Source organism: Schistocerca cancellata, chromosome 9, assembly GCF_023864275.1.
Source record: "Schistocerca cancellata isolate TAMUIC-IGC-003103 chromosome 9, iqSchCanc2.1, whole genome shotgun sequence".
NCBI classification, from domain to species: Eukaryota; Metazoa; Arthropoda; class Insecta; order Orthoptera; family Acrididae; genus Schistocerca; species Schistocerca cancellata.
This window is the reverse complement of record NC_064634.1, coordinates 197,681,188-197,699,628: the sequence shown is the minus strand read 5'-3', so window position 1 is coordinate 197,699,628 and position 18,441 is coordinate 197,681,188. Positions and strand designations below refer to the sequence as shown.

At 38.9% G+C, this 18,441-nt stretch overlaps 1 protein-coding gene across 4 annotated transcripts in view; it reads right to left on the bottom strand.

Annotated features, from left to right (window-relative positions):
• LOC126100168 (protein diaphanous) overlaps nucleotides 1-18,441 on the bottom strand; it is a 345,883-nt gene that overhangs the window by 12,831 nt on the left and 314,611 nt on the right. For all 4 annotated transcript variants that reach the window (XM_049910715.1, XM_049910718.1, XM_049910716.1 and 1 more), the window contains exons 14-15: nucleotides 15,732-15,884; nucleotides 11,578-11,832 (exon numbers count right to left, since the gene is read on the bottom strand). In XM_049910715.1, coding sequence (XP_049766672.1) covers nucleotides 11,578-11,832; nucleotides 15,732-15,884 — 408 coding nt within the window. The remainder of the gene's footprint in view (nucleotides 1-11,577; nucleotides 11,833-15,731; nucleotides 15,885-18,441) is intronic.

Genomic DNA, 18,441 nt, shown 5'->3' with positions numbered 1-18,441 from the left:
TATTTCAGTCCCGGTGCATTCAGTGCACGTTTATATGTTGATTTTTTGTATAAAGTGGAACTTGTCCAACGCAGAAACGGAAAGCAAATCTTAGAACATACTTAAGAATTCATTGTATAATGCGGAAAAGAGCCTAAAGATTACTATGGTATTACAGTTCATTAGTTATTCACGACTCTACAAGGATATTACTTTTAACACCTCTGTGTTAAGCAGTGGAAAAAAAAAGAGGTCCAGTGCAGTGTGGTGCTGCTGGTGTGGACCCAAAAACACGTTGCTCTGTGTTCAGTGTTGGTAAAGTACATCAAAGGAAATGGATTCTTTATCAGTGCTCTGTTTGTTGGCTTTCTCGTTTTCCTCATTATTGACACATGCCGGCGCACACAGGAACATTGTTGTGCATCTACCAACACTCTGCTCCAATGTGCGCAGTGCAACAAGTTCCGTTAAACAATGCTTTTACCCAGCAAGGTCATTATTTTCTGCCAGTTTCAGTTGACTCGTAGCACTTTAAGAGCTACAGTAACATGATGTCGAACAAACGGTATGAAATACTTAATGAAAAGATTAATGTAATTGAGGCAAGTGAGAAAGACAAACTATCTGTGTGCAAAATTATGTTGCGTTTCAAATGTGGTGAAACACAAATTTATGAGACTTTAAGAAACAAGGATAAGATTCGGGACGAATGGATGAAAGGGAACGGGCAGATGAAAAGAAAGGCGAAGAAGACTGGAAATGATGAAATTAACGAAATATTGTGGGAATGGTTTGTAAATGTGCAGGCAAAAACCTTACCTTTATTTGGACCCATGTTGCAGAGTGAGATTCCGAATGTCACTACAGAGCTTTAAGGCATCCACAGGATAGCTGGGCAGTTGCAAAGCTACATACACAATTGTGTGGGATGAAGTGTGTAGGAAAGCTAACCCTACATTGCATAATGTAGCATTTTTGCTACATGTAAGTTATTTGTTTGTAAATCTGTAGAATTACAACAGATGGTGGCAGTGCTTGTGTCAGAGTGTCTCCTCGACTTCTGTGAGCTTATGTGTAACATTGTTGTTTCTTAAATAAATGTGTCACAATACTGTCAACAAATGCAGCCGAAAGGTACAATCGCAAGAAGAAACAGAGGGAAGTGATAAGTGTTCCTTATGTGATATAGGAATATAACAAACATGTGGAGGGTGTGGACCTTCATGGCAGTCTGCTTGGATGGCACAAAATTTTGATGAGGAGCAAAAAATGGTACTTCAGACTATTTTATCATCTAATAGATGTTGCAACCACCAATGCCTGGATTCTCTACAAGCGTGTTGCAAAGTAAAACACAGGTTTAAAAACAATGAAATTGTCTGAATTTCGGATGGACATTGGGAGAAGTCTCTGCAGAGTAGGAGGAACACAAGGTAAGCGAGGTAGACCAGAATCAAGTGAAAAGGTCTCCTGTTGCAGCTCAGCCAACAGTTGATGTGCAAGAGATGGTGTTGGTCATTGGCCGAAAGTGATGGAAAAGCAACAACGCTGTAAGTGTGCCAACTACAAGGCATTTATGGTCCAGTGTGAAAAGTGTGGAGTAGCTCTGTGTCTGAAGAAGAACAATGATTGCTTCAAAATTTATCACATTAAATAAGGGTCATTTTTTACAGTGTCAAGTTATTTCTAAATATTTCATGGTGACTGACAGTTTTGCAAAAATATGACTATTTTTCTATATTGTGCTGAATTACATCTTAGAATGTATGAAATATTGATTGTACAGTTTGTTAAATGGTACTAATTTAAACTATTTCGTGTCACATTGCATGATGTAGCATTTTTGTACAACATGAAATATTAGTCTCAATGCATGACATAGCATTTCCGCACTTTTTTCGTTTTGTACCCATAATGCAATAATAAACGAAAATTTAAGGAATCTTAAAAGTTATAATTCATTTTTGTACACAAAATTACTGGAATATTTTTTTACCACAATTTAATAAGTAAAAAATAAATTCACACAATGTAGGGCTAAGAATGCGCACGAAAGTGTAGCAGCAGAATGGAAGACAATACTGTTCAACTTAATTGTGAATTATGACCCGAAAGATGTGTTCAGTGCTGATGAAACAGGACTGTTTTATCACGTGCTGCCTTCAAAATCACTAGCAATTCAAGGTGAAAAGTGCACCAGTGGAAAAATGTTCAAGGAAAGACTCACTGTACTGCTGTGTGGAAACATGTTAGGTGAAATGGAGAAGTCACTGGTGATTGGAAAGGTGGCAAAACCATGTTGTTTCAGAAATACAGACGTCAGTAAGCTTCCAGTTACATGGCGTAGCAATAAAAAGGCATATATGGTGAGTGGTCTTATGGAAGAATGGCTGGGCTCTTTCAGTGCCAAAATGAAAGAAGGAAGTCACCAATTTCTTCGTTTCCAAGACAATGCACAAACTGCCACCCGAAAATAACATTATCAGACATGAAATTGGCTTGGTTCCCTCCAGGTTCAACCACCCTCACACAGCCAACAGAACAAGGGGTTATTTACACATTCAAGTGTCATTATAAGTGATGCAATCTCTTATTCTTGGTGTTGAAGAAGCTGAAATTGCGTTTGCTCTTGAATGGTCAGTTTCTGTTCTGAATGCAGTAAATTGGATTGGCTTGGGAGTAAAGATGCTTCTGTGGCCATTGAAGTTCAAGAAAATGCAGCAGAAATTGCTGAATTAATGAAAATGCGAAGCATTTCATGTAGCGCAGATGATTACATTTGAAGGGATGACTTTATGGCAACTCATTCCACTTTCACTTCAGCAACAGATTTGATATAAATCTGCAACACAGAGGGTAAAGAAGAAGAAACAGAGGAAGAGGAGTAGGAGGAGGAGGAGAAGCAAAATGATTTTCTTCGGAAAATTAATACTCCTGAAGAAGCCATTGCATGCATAAACATGTTATGCAATTTACAGCACACATAAATTCTCCCAACTTGATGGAACTATTATACTGTGCAAAAAATTGCCTAGAAAAACAATTCTGAACAGGAAATTAAAACAAATGGTGAAAAAGGTGAAATGTAAATCAAATAAACATGGGAATAATATGTATGAACATACAATAATAAACAAATATAAAGTTCAAGTAAAAAAATATAGAAATGCCGTGTTATTTGTCAATTAGTGTAATAGTCCTATGTGCTATTGTCCAACATACAGTAAATGATCATTTACTGTGCTGGAGTGAAGGCATGTAAATACAGCATATACATAAGCAAAAATTTTTGCTTTATTTTTTGGATGATACCTGAAAAATTTTACACAGCCCAATGAGTTTGTTGTAATCTGGAAACTTGTCCAATTTAGAAAATTATTTTAGTCCCAGGCGATTCCGTTTTCAGCAAATTTTACTGTACTTAGCAATGCTTGCTGATTGCACAAATACAAGGGCTGCAGATTTCTAGACTTGCGCTATTGGGTGGGGAATTGTAGGACACCCCTAGATAGGTCAGGGGTGCACTACACAAAGGAAGCAGCTACTCGGGTAGCAGAGTACTTGTGGCATGCACATGGGGGATTTTTTAGGCTAGGCAGAAGTGCGAGGTGTCCTGATGAACACTTACCAGTCGACGCGCAGGCAGGGAAATCAGGACACGCTCAGTGTAAAGACACTTCAGCTATCACGAACAAGCAGTAATTTTTCAGTGTGTTCCGAATAAAGTTCCTGAATTTACTGCCCTCCAGGAAGCGTGTGGTGGGCAAATTATTCTCGGGACTGAGACCTGGCTGAACTCTGAGATAGGAAGTTCTGAAATATTTAGTGAGGGTTGGAACGTGTACCGGAAAGACAGATTAGACACCGTAGGAGGTGGTGTCTTCAATGCAGTTGACAAAAATATTGTGTCTACTGAGGTCAAAGTAGAGTGTGATTGTGAAGTTGTCTGGACATGTTTAACAGGAGAGATAAAGTTAATTGTTGGGTGTTATTACCGGCCACCAGGTTCCACCATGACAGTTCTAGAATCATTCAAAAGGAGTCTACACTCTGTATTGCAGAAGTACCCGGATCATGCTATATTAGTCGAAGGCAACTTCAACCTTCCTAGTATAGACTGGGATGTCTATGGATTCATTACAGGTGGTAGAGATAAGCCGTCGTGTGAATTACTTCTGAACACATTATCCGAAAACTGTCTTGAGCAGCGAAATAGACAGCCAACGCATAATGGAAATAGTTTAGATCTGGTAGCCACGAACAGACCAGACCTCAACGGTGTCAGTGTTGAGACAGGGATTAGTGATCATGATGTCATTACGACTATGGTTACGAAAGTCAGTCAAGAAGGCTAGGAGAGTATTATTACTAGAAAGAGCAGATAAGCAATTTAAGACTTTTATCCATTGTGGATGCGGAACACTGCGACTGTGGTGTGAAAAGGTTTTCAGAAATTACTGCAACCAGTCGCCTTTTATGTAGATGTATTTTATTTAACCATGACCGGTTTCGAGCTGCCTAGCAACTCATCATCAGATGGTATATACATTTAGTGCTTTTTTGTACCCATTGTGTGGGTGGTTGAGTATCTGTGGAGATAAATCTTTCTGCAGGTATATATATCTCTTTTAGGACGTATTTTTGAAACCATTGTGTCTTGTTTTTCACAATTACACAAGTTAAAACTTTCACTAGATGTATATTACTTTTATAAGGCACTGTTGGAAACATATATCTTGTTTTTCGTAAACATCGCTGAACACACTTAGCCACAGATACGAAAAACAAGATATATGTTTCCAACAGTGCCTTATAAAAGTAATATACATCTAGTGAAAGTTTTAACTTGTGTAATTGTGAAAAACAAGACACAATGGTTTCAAAAATACGTCCTAAAAGAGATATATATACCTGCAGAAAGATTTATCTCCACAGATACTCAACCACCCACACAATGGGTACAAAAAAGCACTAAATGTATATACCATCTGATGATGAGTTGCTAGGCAGCTCGAAACCGGTCATGGTTAAATAAAATACATCTACATAAAAGGCGACTGGTTGCAGTAATTTCTGAAAACCTTAGATAAGCAATTGTTAGCATCCCACTTAGTAAATGTATTGACTTCATTTACTTCTGGTACGATGGACGTGGAAGAATTATGGGCAAATTTTAAACACATTGTAAATTACGCATTGGACAAGTATGTGCTGAAAAGGTGGGTTACGGACGGAAAAATCCCACCGTGGTTTAACAGAGCAATTCGGAGAATGCTCAGGAAGCAAAGACAGTTGCACTCATGGTACATGAAAGATCGGGAGAATGAGGACAGGCAAAAGTCAGTAGAGATTCGTGCTGCTGTAAAAAGAGCGATGCGCAAAGCATTCAATCACTACCAACGTCATACCTTAGCAAAAGATCTTGCTGAAAACCCAAGGAAATTCTGGTCTTACGTAAAATCGGTAAGCGGGTCGAAGGCTTCCATCCAGGCACTCACTGATCAGTCTGGCCTGGCAATGGAAGATAGCAAAACGAAAGCTGAAATTTTAAATTTAGCATTTGAGAAATCTTTCACGCAGGAGGATCGTACAAACATACCGCCGTTTGAGTCTTGAACAGATTCCCGTATGGAGGACATAGTGATAGACATCCCTGGGGTTGTGAAGCAGCTGAATGGGTTGAATATAAATAAATCGCCAGGTCCTGATGGGATTCCAATTCGGTTTTAGAGAGAGAGTAATCTACTGCATTGGCACCCTACTTAGCTTGCATTTATCGCAAATTTCTTGCCCAACGTAAAGTCCCGAGCGACTGGAAAAAAGTGCAGGTGACGCCTGTATATAAGAAGGGTAGAAGGACGGATCCTCAAAATTACAGACCAATATCCTTAACACCGGTTTGTTGCAGGATTCTTGAACATATTCTCAGTTTGAATATAATAAATTTCCTTGAGACAGAGAAGTTGCTGTCCATGCATCAGCACGGCTTTAGAAAGCATCGCTCCTGCGAAACGCAACTCGCCCTTTTTTCATGCGAACCATGGATGAAGGGTATCAGATGGATGCCATATTCCTTGACTGCTGGAAAGCGTTTGACTCAGTGCCCCACTGCAGGCTCCTAACTAAGGTAAGAGCATATGAGATTGGTTCCCAAGTATGTTAGTGGCTCGAAGACTTCTTAAGTAATAGAACCCAGTATGTTGTCCTCGATGGTGAGTGTTCATCGGAGGTGAGGGTGTCTGTCATCTGGAGGGCCCCAGGGAAGTGTGGTAGGTCTGCTGTTGTTTTCTATCTACACAAATGATCTTTTGAATAGAGTGGATAGCAATGTGCGGCTGTTTGCTGATGATGCTGTGGTGTACAGGAAGGTGTCGTCGTTGAGTGACTGTAGGAGGATACAAGATGACTTGGACAGGATTTGTGATTGGTGTAAAGAATGGCAGCTAACTCTAAATATAGATAAATGTAAATTAATGCAGATGAATAGGAAAAAGAATACCGTAATGTTTGAATACTCCATTAGTAGTGTAGCGCTTGACACAGTCACGTTGGTTAAATATTTGGGCGTAACATTGCAGAGCGATATGAAGTGGGACAAGCAGTTGTGGGGAAAGCAGATAGTCGTCTTCGGTTCATTAGTAGAATTTTGGGAAGATGTGGTTCATCTGTAAAGGAGACTGCTTATTAAATACTAATATGACCTATTCTTGAGTACTATTCGAGCGTTTGGGATCCCTATCAAGTAGGATGGAGGTAGGACATAGAAGCAATTCAAAAGCGAGCTGCTGGATTTGTTACTGGTAGGTTTGATCATCATGCAAGTGTTACGGAAATAGTTCAGGAAATCGAGTGGGAGTCTCTAGAGAAAAGGAGGTGTTCTTTTCGTGAGTCACTACTGAGGAAATTTAGAGAACCAGCATTTGAGGTTGACTGCAGTACAATTTTACTGCCGCCAACTTATATTTCGCAGGAAGACCACAAAGATAAGATAAGAGAGATTAGGGCTCGTACAGAGGCATATAGGCAGTCATTTTTCCCTCGTTCTGTTTGGGAGTGGAATAGGGAGAGAAGATGCTAGTTGTGGTACGAGGTACCCTCTGCCACGCACCATATGGTGGATTCCGGAGTATGTATGTAGATGTAGATGTAGATGTAGAATGTAATGTATGGTTAATGAGCAATTTTATTACCAATAAGATTTACAAACTATGCTGTATCACAGGGATGTGCCAGGCCAGTGGGTATAATGTACAGGGAACCATCTTCTCCTGCTCCCCCTCCCCCCTCCATCTCCCTCTTTTCTTCTGGGGCAACCAATCAATGCAACCTGATGATAATTCGGGATGATGTGGAATCTTGTTGCGACTCTTAATATGAAATGTATCAATGTTGAAAGCAAACAGTTTTGAACATTTCCTTTAAGAACCAGCTGGAACATTTAGTTTAACCAGAAACTGCAAAATTAAATTCTGTGACAATTCAAAAAGTATGTATTTTTTATGATGTAACAAGAATATACGAAGGAGAAATAAATGTAACAGAAGCAAAGATCATTTAAACTTTTTAGATTCTAAGCTACTCCATGAAAAGCTCTAAAATCTACCGTATTTGTAAACATTTTTTCTATATGTGCATGGGTATGTCGGATGCCATTATTTGTGCCTCCTTTGGCTTGTGCAATGTATACTACACCAGGCACGTCCCTTTGCTCTCCTTATGATTGAACTCCTGTTTTTACTACATTAATATGGCCCACACATGGAGTTTTTCAACAAGAATTTAATTCTTTATGTTAGTGGTCCCAAATACATCGACCACAAAGGACAAATATAGCTCGATACTGGAAATAGTCAACAAAGTAATTAACATACAATTAAATCAAATGTTGAAAAGCAAGATATACCCATCCCTCCACTCTTGCATCTACTTCAGCGTTTCTTGAATAATCATCTTTTGTATTCTTTTGTCTGTCATTGGGACTCATCTGCTTCTCGACTCCTATTTCTTTACTGTTGTATGGTTATTTAGAATCTTTAGTGTATATCTCCTCAGATCTTTGTTTATGGACATCCAGGATTTCCATCTGTCACAATTTTTTGCAGGCCAGTTTCAACTTTCAACAAATTTGTTCCAGTGTCACATACTCTCTATGACAACAGCAAATGTCCGAGATTTTCATCCTACGCAGTGCGACATTTCTTCCTAACTGCAAACACAAGCTCTGACACAATGCTGGGTTCAAGTTTTGGAATGTTTGCATTACACTTCAGTCACACAAAAAAACTGAACTGTACTGATTGTCAGTTCTTTCTGAAACCAGTTGGTACTCCAATCTTGTGAATAACTGCATATGTTCCAACTTCGATGTATTGTACTACTGTACAGCAGTTTAACATTTCTAAAAGCTTGCAGTATTGACTCGAGTAAAATTTATCTTAGTGTTACCTGTGTTAACCATGGGAAAACAGGTGCAAATTAAACAGTAGGAGGCAGCAAGAATTCCTATTTATTATAGGACTCAGTGAGAATGTTGAATGTACAGTTTGTGGCACAAACTTTTGTGTTGGGCACAAAGGATGCACCGACATATTAAGTCCAACAAACGACATGCACTGCAGCCCCTCTAAAAAAAAAAAAAAAAAAAAAAAAAAAAAAAAAAAAAAAAAACACTAAGGTAGTTTCAGAAATAGACAAGGAACTTTTGGCACAAGAAGCCACATTGTTTACCACACAGTGCCACACAATCAGCGTTTCAGGCCCATGAAATGCAACACTGACACAAATCACTGTTCAACATGTGGTTCTCAGGGTCACAGACAAAAACGAAATCAGTTATCACGAACATGACTGCGCCGCTTGCTATGGAACCAATAATGAAGGAACTGAAAGCAGCAAAGTTTATTTCAGTGATTATAAGATTCCTCCAGGCAAGTGAACTTCCAAGCTGGTTCCTTCAGTGGTTCCTTTGGTGTTGGAAGTCCAAAGCAACTGACTTTGTATGTCTTAGAGAAGCTGGAAAAGTGGCAGGACATCCTGCCAATGGACCCAGAGCATTGGGGTTTGGGTCAAAAACAATGGGCAGCCAGGCCAAGGACTGTGGGGCAGTGGAAGAGGGCACGGGTACAACAGGGGTGAGAGAGGTGTTGGGCAGAGGCAGTGGTTTCACCTCCACAGGGTCCCAACACTGTGATCCAGTCACCCACCCTCCAACGACCAGGGACAGAGGTCGTGCCGCTGTGTGGATGAGGGTGAGAGGCTTGGCTAGTTGTGACCATGGAGCCCACGGTCAGAGGTGGCAGTGGGGTCGCCAGAGCCAACTGCGATTGCGGCCCTGGGCAGAGTTGGTTGCTGTGGCAGTTCAGATGGACGAGCCTGGTAATGACATCACACAACTGAAGCTGTCTCCGGTCAACGTCAACTCCTTTGGTCCATACCAGGTGCTGACTGAGTGTGCCTGTCTAGACAAGTACCTTGGACAAAGGCATGCCTGAACATAGGCTGTGTATGCTGCATGGAGAACAGGAGGTCTAACAGGGTGTGATACTGGTGCCTACACAGTGTTTCAGCCATGATGAAATCACTGACAGGGACAGATCGATACATTGCTAGGAAACTGTACATGGATATTGAAATCACTGACGGGGGCAGATCGATACATTGCTAGGAAACTGTCCAGGGCCTCCTCAGTAGATGAGGTCTATATTGGAGGTGGAGTGGAAGGGAGCAGAGGCCAGGTGTTTGATGCCATTACAGCAACAGAGGACCTGAAACTGCGTCGATGGAAATTGTGACCGTTATCTGATACCAAGGGTGCATGGTACACTCTCAATAGTCAGTATCGTTGAGAGAGCACAGATCATTGGAGGTGTGATAGTTGACGGTATCTGCACCACACAGGGGAATTCGAGAGGATATGCACTACCAGCATCCACATAGCTCTCTGAAATGGATTTGCAAAATCAAATTGGTACATTTGATTCAGGGAGCAGGCATGCCAGGAGTGGCATGTGGCCAGTAGACATGCTTCTAGGCCAATGCCTTCATGCCAGTCATCTCCACTGAGGAACACGTAGGAGTTAGAGGATTGGATGACGACCTAGCATTCCGAGTTCTCTGACATCAATGTTATGACATCCTTCATGGTGCTGAGTCAGTAGTGCAGTGTGAAAGAATTGTGAACCGCCACATTGGCTTGGCTAGGAACATGCTATGGCCACCCTTTCTGTACAGCAGACTAATTAAACTTCCTGCAGGACTGTGTCATAATTCATTCCTGTCATTTGAGTTCCATGTTAGGTCAATAGGGAAGTGGCACTAGGCTTCTATTGGCATACCAGGGTAGTTGGGCAAAAGTGGATTTCATAGTGGCACCCACTTAGAAACAACACCCAGCTTTGCTGTCTTTTCTACGAGCTTAGAACAATGACTAAATAACAAATTTCCAGTTAGTCATTACATGGAATTTGCTGCCATACAAATAAAATTTCTTGATCCCATAAATTATCACTAAAGCCTCCTCAGGTTGTGATAATTTAGCTCCAACACAAACAACGTTTTGGAGGTGAATGGCAACTCAGAGTCATCTGGCAATTTATGTGGCAAAATATGTCAGTTCCATGCTGGGATGCATATGCTGGACATGTCAATGGTTTGCGTGATATATATGGCATCAGACACAGCGCCACTTTGACTATCCTTAACGCACTAAAAATTGGCTGGCCACACAAATTTGATGTCCTCCTTGTGCAATGATAAAAATCACATTTGTTAGCCTCCCTTGAATGAACTTCCAGGGCAAATACACACCACTACAACGTACTACTCAAAATTGAGTCTGTGCCTTCACCTACAGTGCAAAATGTGTGAAATTTTTATTTATATTTACATCAAAATCGTACGGGCAATACTGCTGTTAACTTCTCACCAGTGGTTTGGTCAGTTATGTAAAAATAGATTATCACCATCTTCGTCATAGTTATTTATTGTTATTAAGCCTATATTGACAGTAACTATCCTGTCCTCATTTTACTCATTTGTCATTAATTTTTGTCCATTATTCTGAAAATGTTTTTAATTTGGGTAAAAATAATAAAAGAACCCTATGTATGTCCCACCCTCACCATTTCTTCCTCCTGCCCCTCCTCAAGCACTAGAATATAGTTTTACAAAAATTCGAGTCTCTTATGTTACACAGCATTGTTCAATTTGTTTTGAAAAGCAATTCTCATGTGTGTCTTGACTTCACATTTTAATTAAGTTATCTTGCATTTTAACACCTTTTTGAATTTTTAAATGTCTGTTCCTATGTATTTTTCTTGCTCTACACAAGGATATAACTTCTGGATCCAATAATCTAAGATTTGAAAGTCTTTTGATTTGGGCTACATTACTTTAATTTATTAACAATTTAAATGCACAAGCAAAAGAAAGAGAAACACTAAAGAACAACAGTACGGTTCAAAAGTAGACAATAATTTTAATAATTATTACACTGTAAGTGTTAAAATGTTATTGAGAATATTATTTATCCCCCCCCCCCCCCAAGAAAAAAACAAGAGCTATGTAAGAATGGTACATATGGTATACATGGAAGGATACACTCATGACTTCATTAAATTTGTCATCATCTGACTGAGGCACTTTACTATTGGACAAATCCGTTTCCAGATTCCTTATGCTTGTGTCCATTAGTCGCAGTGATTTCTGCAAGATCTCCACTGAGACACGAGCTGCTCTGTCAACATGTTCCATTTCCTCATTGAATGTGAGCAGCTCTGGGAACTTGTTCTCTATTATTGCAACAAGGTAATGGAGAAGAGTCATTTTGTTCTCCACGTCCTTTGTGCTCGTGAGCTGCAAAGAGAATGAAGATTCATTAATTGGCCACAGATTTACAAACAAATTACAATTTAATGATTCAGAAACATTTAAATCACTAGTGACAGCTATTTCAGGTGATTTATGGCCATTTGCACTATCTTTTATGGTCAGCTATACTGTAAATTATACTACTGTTGGCTTCTTAAATGTCACATTTTTAATTCATGGTGTAATGTTGTAGTTAAAATCCTGGAAGACCATACAGATTTTTTTCTGGCATTCAATACGAATTCAACCCCTGGAGACCTTTGCAAAAATGTTAGGTTCATCTTCGTTAAATACATGTACTTTCTCAGGAACAAGTCACTATGTAAATTTGGTACAAGGTACTGATTACTAAAACACAAGACAAGGTATTTGGCATAGTACAACCTTTGTCTTTGAACTGCAAGAAACTTCTTGCAAATCAATTTCTTCATCTGGAAAATTGACAAATTCATGTGTAAAGGCAATTTTCAGTCAATGGAGGAATATTTTCAGATGGTAAAATGAAACCAAAGTGCCATTATTTGAAGTCTATGAAGACAACACAATGTACATAGATTTCGATGGAACAGAATCACCAACATTTTAGCAGAAGACTGATGGTGAGTATCTAGTCACTTAAAAAAAAAAAAGCCTTAAGAATACAGTTTTCATTCACCATAAAATTCATATGTTAATGACCTTCCATGAAATATACAACAAGCAGAATTAGTTTTTTTCGCAGATGACACCAGTAGTGTAATCAATCCCGAGATAAATACAGAGATACAAGAAATGGTAAACTAAGTTCTTAAATGTATCATTGACTGGTTCTCAGCAAATGGTCTCATCCTCAATTTTACACAAAATATGCAGTTCTGCATGGCATATTACACCAATGATTGTGTGTGAAATGATGAGGAAATGATACATAGAGTAGAAACTACAAAATTCTTGTGTGTTCATATTGATGAGAATTTAAATAGGAAAAAGCACATTTTGGAACTTCTAAAACAATTTAGTTCAACCACCTTTGCACTTAGAATCATTGCAAACCTTGGGAAGAGGCAAATCAGATAGTCAACAAATTTTGCATCTTTTCATTCAATAATGTCATATGGAATGTGTTCTCGAGTAACTCATCTTTAAGAAAGTAAGTCTTCATGGCACAAAAACATGCTGTAAGAATAATATGTGATGTTCACCCACAATCATCCTGTAGACATCTGATTAAAGAGTTTGGCATTCTGATTACTGCTTCACAGTATATTTATGAAGTTCGTTGTAAATAATCCATTACAGTTCAAAAGCATCAATGATGTACATAACTACAATACCAGAAAGAAAAATGACGTTCATTACTCCACATTAACATCTTTAACACAAAAAGGGGTTGCACAATGCTGCACCTAAAATTTTTGATCACTTGCCCAGTGATATAAATATCACTGGGCAAAGTAAAATTTCAAAATTAACTGAGAAAGTCTCTCCTTGACAACTCCTCCTGTTGTATGGAAGAAAACTTAAGAACCTTTCAGAATGCAACTATATCTACAAACTGATAACTAACTAACTATATTGGCAACTATAGTAGCAAATCAAGGCAAACCTGAGAAACCGAATGAGTAGTCCCGTCAAGGAAGGAAAATTAATGGGAAAATTTCATATAGTCGCAAATTTTTGTACAGTGGTAGGGGGAAGGAGGGTAGAGGGAAGGAGGGTAGAGGGAAGGAGGGTAGAGGGAAGGAGGGTGCATCATGAACAACATCCCAAAAATCCTCCCTTGTGGGATGGGAGATTGGGGAGGGGTATCACGTAAAGGTTACTTTCTCTTAGGTATTTCTTGAATATCTCGAAAAGCGGGCATCTAGCAAAAATGTTTCCCCTCTCAAAAATTAAACTAAATTAAATTTTCTACAAAAAAAGGTTTCATTCAATTTTCTCTCTGGGACTAACAGTTTCCTCCGCATTGCAGGGAAAGGAAAAATTGCAGATTATTAAAAGTAATATTTTAATGGCATAAAAGTGAAATTTGTTGTTAAATGAAGTGGGTTAAGAACAAATATTAAATGTGTGTATCACATCTTAGAGCAGTAGAACTGTATTAGGGAATAAACTATGTTCTGGGGTTGTAACAGGATGGAGGGAGTTGAGGTTAGAAGCGTGACAGAAGGTAGGTTGCTGGGTTGTGGTCACGCGCTTCCCTCCTTCATAGATCTGCAAAATAAAGAGTAAGCAGGCAATTCCCCATTCTCTCAACTGCATCACATCACAGAAAGCAGCTACAGAGTATTTCATGAAGCTCTATCAACCCTTCCACAGCTCGCCTTATGAATCACTGGCAACACAGGGTGCAGACAATCCCCGGAGAGAAGGTTGTTTATTTTCCATAAAGTTTATTAACAATACATTGAATACAGGTGTGGGTCGCAAATAATACAAGCACAGGAAAAGCATAAGGACAGATTCTATGTAAATCTCTTCATACTGTTCTATACTGCTACCAGGGAAACTGATTCTTAGACATCCTGCACAGCAGTTAAAGTGTTCTTCCAAGAAAGGCAACTTTCTCCACCACAACTGCTGCTGGCTTTTTCAGTTTACAGACAGACTATCTCCCAGCATTTCTGGTCAGTTCTGTAATATAGACAAAATAACTTCATGGAGTTCATGTTCATATAGTGGACTCATTTACATTTTTTTAAGTGAGTGTGTAAGAAAGCTCAGCACCTGGAGTGGTCAATATGCATTTGTATTATTAGCAACTCATATCTGTATTCAATAATGTTAACACACTTCGTAGAAAATAAAAAATAGGCCCCTCCCCCAATGGGAAATGTCCACACACTGCATCACCAGTGATTAGTATGGCAAGCTGTGGAAGGATCACTGTAACTTTGTGAAATACCCTGTAGTTGCATTTTGTGACGTAGTGTAATATGCAGACTGTGGAAGTGCACACCACAATCTGGCAACCTACCTTCCCTCACACTTCTAACCTCCATCCATGCCCTTCCATCCTGTTAATCTCAAAATACAATTTATCCGTTAATACTGTTCTACTGCACTTAGATGTGGAATGCACATTCAATATTTATTCTTAACCCACTTCATTTAACAATAAACATCAATTTTGTACCAATACAGAACTCTTTTAATAATCTACAATTTTTCTATCCACTTGAATGTGGAACCTATTTGTTCGGCGGAAACGATTTGTTCTAGAGAAAAAATGAATAGGCCCTTTTTGCAGAAAATTTAATGTAGTTTGATATTTTACTGGGGAAACATTTTCACTACATGCTGCAGTATTCAAGATATTAAAGAAAAACCAAAAAAGTGACCTTTACAGACTCAACAACCACACTTGCACCCACCAGTCTGGATTTTTAATATATTTTTCCCTAGTCAACATTTTTGGTCTGATCTAATGAAACACCTACTGAATCGTGAGGGTTGAATTTTTTTAAATGGTAACTAACATTATATATGTTTCATCACTTTCAAAACAAAAGTGTTTACTATTTAATCAAATATTTTGTTAAGTGCTAAACTTTGTTGGGAGTACTGGCTGATATCTGATAATGTTCAGCAGTAAAAGTCTCAAAGCTTACAAACCAATGGCAGCATGAAAAATAGTGTTTTTTTTAGTATAAATCTAATCTTTTCTGCAGCTGTCATGCAGGTCATGTATGTTTTGTTTAGCTATTACTACAAAATTCTTAAAATGCATTTGCAAATACTACCATACAATACTACTATTTTATATTGTACTTGTGATATACTATCTACCACTTAGTTTTAGCTCAAAAACTTACTTTTAGAAACAATAAGACAATGTACAATTATACCAAGACCAACAACAGGTGAGTGATATCTACAAGTCCTAAGAAAAGTTTATTACATACCTTAGGTAAGAAACTTATCTCAAAGCCAAAAGCTGGACCATTCTTTGTTCCACTGTTCATGTAGTTACCAATAAGAAGAATGAGTTCTAGTATTTGTGCAAATTTTTTGCTCTGTTTTATTTCCTCACATGCTGCTGTGGCTGCAACTATATCCTGTGAAGAAAAATTTCTTTACAGCTTTCTGAATCTCTGCTATGTTGGAACAGGTTTAAACTGACATTGAATTAAGTACTGGGGAAACATACAAATAGAGAGATGAACTATTTCTAGTTACATGCCAAATTAAAACTTCAATCAAAATTTAATAAGGAAGAGTACATTTACAATGCACTTAGCCATCTGAAATATGGAAAATCTTTGACTTTTGATGTGAGGCTCAAGATGTTTTTGAGAATACTCAACAAAAGATTGATTGTTCTCACACCAGTGTCTACCAAAAAGACACATTTAAAATTAGAAACAATAATCCTAGGTGTCAGAACTATTAGTTTTCCCCCAAGGGGAAAAAAGGGATGGGCTAGGGAAGTTTAGTAAGACATAAGAGGTCACTCAAGACACAGGATGAGAAAGTGAATCCTTCCTCCTTTCACTTTTAAAAGTGTATTTTATGGTACTGGAATTTTTCCTTAAATAAGTACTTGCCAGCCATTGTGTCTCTTCGTGACTTACTAAATACAAATTTTAAGGTGTTTTTTTAAAAACAGAAATGGTTCCATGGATGTTTACAGACAGCAGACATACAATACAGTTAATAATACATTATATTTAAGCAATTTAATATGCATTTAAAATTGAGTTTACACTGACAGATAAAGTTAGCACAGCTGTCACCCTATTAACCTACAGTGATGGAAATGTACACACACGCTGAATTGTTCATGATAACAGCTTCTCAGTTTTCAATGGTAGTTGCAGGTTCTTGTCTCAAACCTTTTGTGTCAAACTGAAACATGTGATAGTGGGTCTACAACCAATTATATTGAGATAGGGTACCAATGGTCAGAAATGTATATTTACTGTGTTATGGACACACATAGCAGACACCACATAACAATGTACCTCATGCTAATTGTTCGAAGTCACAACTGCCAATGAAGAGGTGCTGGAAGTTCTGCCGCACTCACTCAAAAATCCCTGGTGTCTGTTGCATCAGGGACAGGCAGATTGGACCCTAGCATGCAGGTCTTCATCTGTTTCTATGGGAGTTTCACAGAACAATAACCCCAGAAGAAAAAGCCCAGAGGTGTGAGACCCAGCAACCACACTGGTCACGGGACACGACCTCCCCATCTGAACCAGTGATGAGCGTATGTATTGTCCAGCTGGTCGCAGACATTAACGTGGAACTGGACTGGTGCACCATCGTACTGAAACCACATTGTTTCATAGACAACAAGGAGTACAGTCTTCAAGAACTGCGGCAGTATATCTCATAGAAACACCAGGCAACAAGGCCCATTCAAACAAGGATATGTCAAGTAAGATCCTGTTACGTGATCTTGGAGAATGATCGTCCGTACTTGACAAGACAATTGTTGCTGGTGGCCACCGATTGGGGTGGTCTGGGGACTGTCCTCACTCCACACACTGCTATTGAGGCTGTTGGAAACACCATCACGAATGAATGAGACCTCATTCTTTAACAATATGAACTGTACCAAGTTCGACACTACAGCACTGCAGCGGATAATACACTAACAGAAGTGAATGCAGGGCTCAAAATGCACTGGTCCCAGTGCTTGCACGCCATCTCCTCAAAGTTTTATGTTCATACATGTTTCTGGCAGGAACTTTGTCAGCTCTCTCTGATGTAAAGCACCCTCTCTCATAAATTGGTGCATCTTTCAACTAGGAAAATGCGTTTTGGAAAGTGTTCTCTGTACATTCGTGCTGTTCCACAGGCAATAATCCTGCCAAACTGTACATTAAATGCATGTCTGCCAACTCTCGTGATTACACTTCATGCACTGTACACAGTAACACACCTCACTATGGACATATCAGAAGTTGCCTGATGCAACTGACAACTGACACCAGGGGAAGTGTCGTGTGTGCATCACAGGTTAATGTGCTGGCACGATGCATCCAGTTGTCACAGTTATAGCGTCCCCAGTGCCATATTACGAAAAGACAATATTTATAAAGAAGACATTCATAATTTGTAAGAGATTTTTTTTTCATGTAGCCGTAACATAAGAATTTCTCTGTCCAAGTTTCAAATGCAAAGAAATAATTTATGACAAGATACACTCTTTTGTTAATTTTTTAGTCGTCTTCATTACTTCTTCTCTTGTTTTTCTTGAGTGTCGACGGACATCTTGCGTGTGCTGACAAATGTAAGCATATTTGTATGAGTTAAGCATATAATATACTGATTTAATATTATTGTGCACTTTTAATTTGTAAGAGGTGATCCCGATTTCATGTCCGCCTTCCTTGAATTAACCTGCATTCAAGTAATTTACAGCTCAACAATTGCAGAGGCCGATGCAGCCAACGACGCCATTACGTGGCGATATTAACTTATGAAAAAATTTGCGGAAGCTGAAAACTCGCCCGCTATTAGCATAATATTAATTTTTCTCCACAGCCACCCGACGTTGCAGAAAATACTTAGCTTTAAGATTCTTATTTTCAGTACCATAGCCGAGACCCAGAGCCAGCACTCTGACTACAATACAATGGTTAACGGAGGTAAGAAAACTCTCGC